Source organism: Phodopus roborovskii, unplaced genomic scaffold, assembly GCF_943737965.1.
Source record: "Phodopus roborovskii unplaced genomic scaffold, PHOROB, whole genome shotgun sequence".
In the NCBI taxonomy this organism is placed as follows: domain Eukaryota; kingdom Metazoa; phylum Chordata; class Mammalia; order Rodentia; family Cricetidae; genus Phodopus; species Phodopus roborovskii.
The window spans coordinates 4,105,236-4,111,691 of NW_026126516.1; the positions used below are offsets into that span (position 1 = coordinate 4,105,236).

General features: G+C 52.7%; 1 protein-coding gene across 2 annotated transcripts in view; it reads right to left on the minus strand.

The window, feature by feature from the left end:
* Window positions 1-4,812, minus strand: part of Prima1 (proline rich membrane anchor 1) — a 48,522-nt gene extending 43,710 nt beyond the window's left edge. The window contains exons 1-2 of one of the 2 annotated variants that reach the window (XM_051196521.1): window positions 4,384-4,812; window positions 3,488-3,611 (exon numbers count right to left, since the gene is read on the minus strand). In XM_051196521.1, the coding sequence (XP_051052478.1) occupies window positions 3,488-3,580 (93 nt within the window). In that variant the 5' untranslated portion in view covers window positions 3,581-3,611; window positions 4,384-4,812. Of the gene's footprint in view, window positions 1-3,487; window positions 3,612-4,223; window positions 4,350-4,383 lie in introns of those variants that run through there. The other variant, XM_051196522.1, reaches the window with a different exon arrangement.
* Between the last annotated feature and the right edge of the window lie 1,644 nt (window positions 4,813-6,456).

Consider the following 6,456-nt stretch of genomic DNA (forward strand, 5'->3'; position numbering starts at 1 on the left):
CTATAGATACTTCTGTATGAGCCTAACACTGATAAATGTCCATCCATTGAACCCTTTATCCACCAACAAGCTTCTCATCACCTTTCAAAGCCCTTTGGTACACAGCCGTCTGGGACAAGCTGTCCCTGCAGCCTGGCTTGGGCCTCCCTGATCCCTGCTTTCTGTTGACATTCCTCTTTGGGACAAGTCCCCTTGCTCTTTTATATTGTCTGTCCTCTCACAGGAAACTGCAGGTGTCTTGGGGAAGACAAGTAGGTGGCAGGTGTTGTATTGGTCCTGAGCCAGTGGCATGCATGCTAAGCAACATACTGTCTTCCCTTCACAAGGACAGATGTGGGGAGCTTATTAGCCATACAAGAGATGACAGAGAGGTCAGCCTAAATAATAGACTCAGCATCCAATCCAGCACTGTCCAGAGCCCTGTGACCATCTGATGCTTGCCTTAGGTACTTTTCTCATTCGCTGGGAAGAGTTCAGTTTGACTCAGAGACAGACATCATGGTAGAAAATGCCTGACTGATGTGGCTGGTCACATCAGGAAGCAGAGAGACATAAATGTGGACAGAGGCAAACATGGACTATATTGGGAACAGGGCTAGGGGTCATTCAAGGGGTATTCTGGCTGAGAATTTGGCTGCATTTTGCCCATGTCCTGAAATGAGAGTTAGATTCAAGGCCAGTTTGTGTGGCTCTCACATCCAGTGTGGATGCTGCCTCCTAAACATGTCCAGAAATTATCTGCCTCTCTCCATTCCCTCTGCTATTGCCCTAAACCAAGTATCCATGCCTACTAAGTAGCACCTGCTTCTTACCTAGTATTGCTAGGGAAACTGCCTTGTTAAATCTGAATGATGGATATACACTAAACAACACTGATGCCTCCAGTATTGCACAGAATATACTCATGCTAAAAGTGGAAACGGCCTTTGCATTTGCTCAGTGTGGTAACCCTGCCCTCACCATAGACCTCTTTTACCCCTTAGGATCTTGTGCCTTGGAATCAGAATCCATTCTCCCTGCTGATATAGGTTGAGATGTCTAAAGTGATGATCTATGACGGTGTTGTGTCTGACTTTAAACTCTCCCTTGTCCCCAGGGGTCCCAGAATCAAATCTCAATTTCGGGACAGCCAGGGGCTTGCCTGCTTCTCTTCTCCCAGGATCTTTCCATGTCTTATCCTTGCCCTTGGCTTCAGCCTGTCCCCGCTGTCAAGATGCTTCACCATCTAGTGTGTCCCGATCTCTCTCACATCTCAGTGGTGACATCTCAGTGGGAGGTATCTTGATCTCTGTTTTCCAGGTCTAAGCCATTTGTTCCTCCTGAGAGCTTTTGTCTGCAATAACTTGTTTAATGACCTCACCGTCACAGCCTGTCAGGACCACAAGGACAGGGACCACTAAGCCACTTGCACTTGAACACTCAACCTGTCATCCAGGAGGTGCCCAATGCTACTGCTGGAAAATGCAAGCTGAGGGCTTGAGTGGAGGGCTCAGCTTCTACTAGGTCTGAGAGAGCCTTGCTTCGTGCCAGGAAACAGAGACACATAAGGCCAGATGCAAGCCTGTCTCTCGGGCACTGTCTTTAGACAAGTGCCCACACGGAGGATGGCTTCTGGCATCTTTAAGGCCAACACCACAGTAACTTGATGAGACACACTCCTGTCACACCTAATAAATCTGCCAGCCTGTCATCCTCTTCCCTTACAAGAAAAAAAAATCAACTGAAGTGAACTTAGAAGAACCCTAAATCACAAAAGCTCCACTCCAGACACATTAAAGGGGGAGGAAGGCTAAGGAACATCCCCACAAACCTTTGGCAATTAAGGTGCCATTGGACTTAAGCAACTCAGCGTCTCATCATCTTGCCGCCGCCAGAGGTTTCCGACAATTTCAAGGGAGGAACCTGCCACACGAGGGACCCAGGTTTCTTCCCTCATAAACTGGTCCATTAATCACAAGACACTTGCACCAGGCCTATCCTTTAACCCTCTGGAGGATTCTTAGGAAGAACGCTCGTGGAAGCAGCAATGGCTCCGAGCTCTTTATGTCAAGGAAACTGCTGTGACCTGACAGGGTTATCCTCTCCACTTCAAGAGGAACACATGGCCTTCTGAGCTTGCATGCTTCCTCCTCCCGCCTGTGTTCCTTCCCGAATCCAGCTCTTCTGCTTAAAAATAAAGCCCACTCGTTCCCAAACCCCCTTCCTTCCCCCCTCTCCCCCCCCCCGCCGCTCTCTCTGCCCCTATCATTTGTAGATTAATTTTCCAGAGCTTCAAGCCAAGATCTTGCCCATTCTATTTAACTGGAGGACTCTTTTCTAATTGATTTTCATGAGAATTGATTTGTATTGAATTTGAGAATCCGAAACACACTCGCACAATTGCTTTTATAAAAACTGCCTACCTACAGAACACACAGCTGGCGTTTGTTTTGTTTTGTTGTATTAGTCCTTTGATGGGAAGGGCAGGTGGTAGTGGCTCTTCTTTTTGGACCCCTCTCTAACACACAGGGCAGCCAGCAATGTCACCAGTGGTCTCTAGGTCCAAACTGAAAGATTTTTGGGAAGACAGGGAAGGAGGCATATGCATGCACGGGCAGGCGAACTCAGCAATGGAGCCAGGATAGAAGTTGAACCAAGGGACCTAGTCTCAATGGCACAAGGGTTGTGAACTGACAACTCTGAGTCCTGAGGACACAGAGCAAGTTTAAACAAAGCAATCATAAGCCAGAGCAGAGAAAGCAGAAGCCTTGGACTGTGCTGGGCGTAGGGTGTCTGCCCAGTGGATGGCAGGGCTGGTCACCTTACCTCCCAGTAACAGCAGGGACAGCTTCTAACTGCATTTCCTGTGGTTCAGGCAACATCCCAAGCAAACAAGTACTGAGCCCATAGCAGTGAGAAAGGAGAAATCCAGACTCAGAGAGCTTCATCATGTAATCCAGTCACTTAGCTGGTGAAGGACAGAGCTGGGCATGGGAACTTGGGCAGGACTAGAGAACATCCCATCCAACCCTCTCTGCCTTGATGAAAACTGCAGTTGGGGGAGGGGGTGCTTGCTTAGTCTCTGCCCTGGAGACTGGGAAACCAAAGGTGAGGGATTTGTCCTGTCTTCTTGACAGATGTTCTGTATGAATGGCGGGTCACGTGACAATACTTCATCCACCTCCCGGGCCACCCTGGGTTAAAGATAGTAGGGAGGCTAATTGGAAGTTTAGGGGGTGGAATCTCTACAGTGGGACCCTTTTTCTTTGTAAGTTTGTTTCTTTCCCTCAAATGCTGCAGTAGAGATTACAATGAGATCTTAGCACCTTTCTGTGCCAAGTTCGGTCCAACAGGCCAAAACCGAGGCTCCTTGTGAAGTTAGTCTTTTTGGAGTCAGAGCAGGCAGTTTTTCTTTCTCCCCAAGTGTCCCCAGGACCAGACAGAGGGTGGCTATGAGGAATGCTCTGACGTGACCCCACCTTCCCAGGAGGTCTCCACCCCCCCTCACCTGAACGAAGCCCCAGAGTGGGTGAAGCGCACAGTGCAGCAGTAGTGAGGGCCAGCAGCAGCCACGGCGCAGCACCAGGTCCCGGAGTAGCATCTCGACCCAAGGCGCCCACTGGTGGGCCGAACTGTCAAGGAAGCAAGGCTTGAGTCAGATGGACACTATGCAGGCACCCTAGCATCCTTTCAGATACTAACGCGGTGAGAACTCACTTGCCTCTCACTTTAGGGCACATGCGCAAAGCAAGCCTTCATCTTCGTTCCAGCGTGCACACTTGCTGACTCTCAGTGCATCCCACAACTTACACCCTATCTTGGTGCACATCCCCCTCCCCCTCAGAATACTGCGTGCACACCTTGATTGCATACACGCCTCCAGAAACATTCAAACACTCTTACTGAACCTCTCACAGCCCCCAGAAACCGCCATGCACTACTCTGACAAAGAGTAAGCTTCAAACCCGGCTAAAACCACTCAGCGGGCGCACGCACTATGACCCCCCCATGCACTGTCACCGACTCCCGCCCTCACACCCCTTAACTCTGCATGCACAGTACCACCAAATGCACTCGCTGCGTGCAATCTCTCTGCCCCAGGGACTTCACTGCGCACACTGCCACTTAGGCACCTCCGTGCGCTCCCCCTTGGCCGCCCAAGCTCCTGCTCCTGCTCCCCGGTGGGCGTAGGTTTTCCTCAACGCTCCCATTCCCGCTCGCACCCCTCCAATGCCTCACGCCACCTTGTCTGGCGGCGACCCCCACCGATCCTCGACACGGGGAAGGGAGCTCAGGGGCCCCCCACACACACAGCAGCTCTGTTTCTCAACGGCAGGACGGCCCCCATTTAAAGCCAGCCGCCTCCCCAGTCCCCCGCCCTCTAGGCGGGGCCTCCAAGCTCACCCTGGCGGCTGCGCGGGCGCTCGGGGGCTTCACAAGCAGAGGAAGAGCGCGGGGCGCTGGAGCAAAAGTTTGCGCGCCGCTTGGGCCTCCAGGGCAGCTAATCTGGGGACCCGGGGCGCGGCGCGCTCGCACAGGGCTCCGGGCTGCGCTTGGCCGCGCGCGGGCCGGGAAAGGCGGTCACCCCCGAGCCCGGGGCCCGGGTTGAACTGCCCAGGCAGAGGGCGGGGAAAGTGTCCTCGGATCCGTGGGGAGCCGGCCGCGCGAGCCCTCCTCTAGCCCTGCCGCGGGTCGCTACGCCGACCGGGTCCCCGCCCTTCCCGGTGGCGCCGCGCGGCTGACCGGGGCGCGGGATGCCAGGGGCCCTCGGGAGGCAGCGGGCGAGAGGCGCCGGCCCGGAGCGCCCGCTCCGGCAGCAGGGCCGCGGGCGGAGGCGAAATAAATAATGCACGAAAAAGGAAAACAGACGTGAGCGGAGCCAGAGCCTCGCCCGCCTCCCTCCCGGGCTGCGCTCCCGCCCGCGCTCCCCGCTGCCGCGGCCGCCAGCGCCGCTGCAGTGATTCCTCGTCTCCATCTAGCGAGGCTATTGTGTATTGGGCGCTTAATAATTTATTTATTCACCCTAGAGGCCGAGGACTCCCGGCGACAGTGGTATCCCGCTCCTATCTTACCCTTCCCTGAAGTTCATCCCCAGGCTGTCTGAGATCTGACTAGTGGGCCCTGGTCTGTGCACCATCCTCCCGGATGCCCCCTTTTCCTGCAGGCTCTGCGGGTGCTGGGGTGGGAGGATACAAGCTAGCCTCCAGAGAAAAGTGTCTGTCACGACCTCAGGATTCTCCTCCATCACTCCGCTGAGTCTTGGGGTTGGGGGGGGCGGTCACGCGACACCCCAGGTAGAACCTTTCACCAGGCCTTTTCCTCCTCCATCCTCAAACTCCTGTTTGAGGCAAGATTATCAACAAGTCGGTTCTTCAGGATGGAGCTGGTTGCTTCTTCTTGTTCAAACTAGCTATCCACTGCTCCTACCTCACAGGAACCTCCCTGGGCGCCACAGAGGCGCCCTGATCATCTGGTGATAGCGCTTCACAAGCACTCTGATGGATGGTCTCTGGAGGGGCCATGTGACAATTCCAGCCAAAGTCCCTAAGAGCTGGACAGTCCTGTTTTGGGGTTGGGCGAGAGAACCAGTGGCTTAAAGTGGAGGGTAGATATCCTCGCTGCCCAAGAAAAAGTTACTTAGTTTCTCTTGTCTCTCCCCAAGGGCGCCGCTTCATTTACTCCAGGTAAACCACACCTAAGTATAAACGATCTATCTACAAGGTTTCAGACTAATTTTCCAGCAGCTTCTTTTATCGGAGCCTTTCTTCCTCAGTGCATGCCTGGCTGGTGTACTTGTGTGCCCCAAGGACGCCCAGTTAGTTCTATCAGCAGATAGTGAGGCCTTGCCCCTCCCAAGAGCGGGATGTGGGTGGGGGCAGGTGAGGGAACCAATAACATCAGTCATTGCCCTACTTTGATATTCCTGTCACTGAGACAGCCCTGCACCTATGATGAGAGCAGAGAAATGGAAACTAGGGGAAAGACGTCCAGGATAAAGTTGACCTAGGGAACATGTCAATAATGTTGTTAATCCCTTGGGCAAAAATATGGACACGTTCATTCCTTCATTAATTCATTCATTCTGTGCACTATCTGCATGCACCTAGTAGGAGCCAGGCACAGTACAACAGTAACAAAGGTATGTAACAAATCACATATTTTTACAGTCAGGGAGAAGGGACGGGAGAAATGATTGACGGGTAAAGTGCTTCCCAGGACAATGTGGAACGGGAGAATGAAGTATAGAACAAAGCCTGTCCATCAGGCAGGATTAAATGACACTGGATGCTTTCATGTCTTTGTAAATGTAGGTTAAACCAGCTGGAGTATTTTGCTCAGTACAGGACTCCAGTCTTCTAAGACAATAGCACCAGATATCAGGAGATCTTGGCTACTTGAAAATATTTGAAGTTCAGTTCTCATAATCCTGGAAGGCTAAGGTTATTGTTTCATTTGGACAGTGCAGTATAGTTTCTG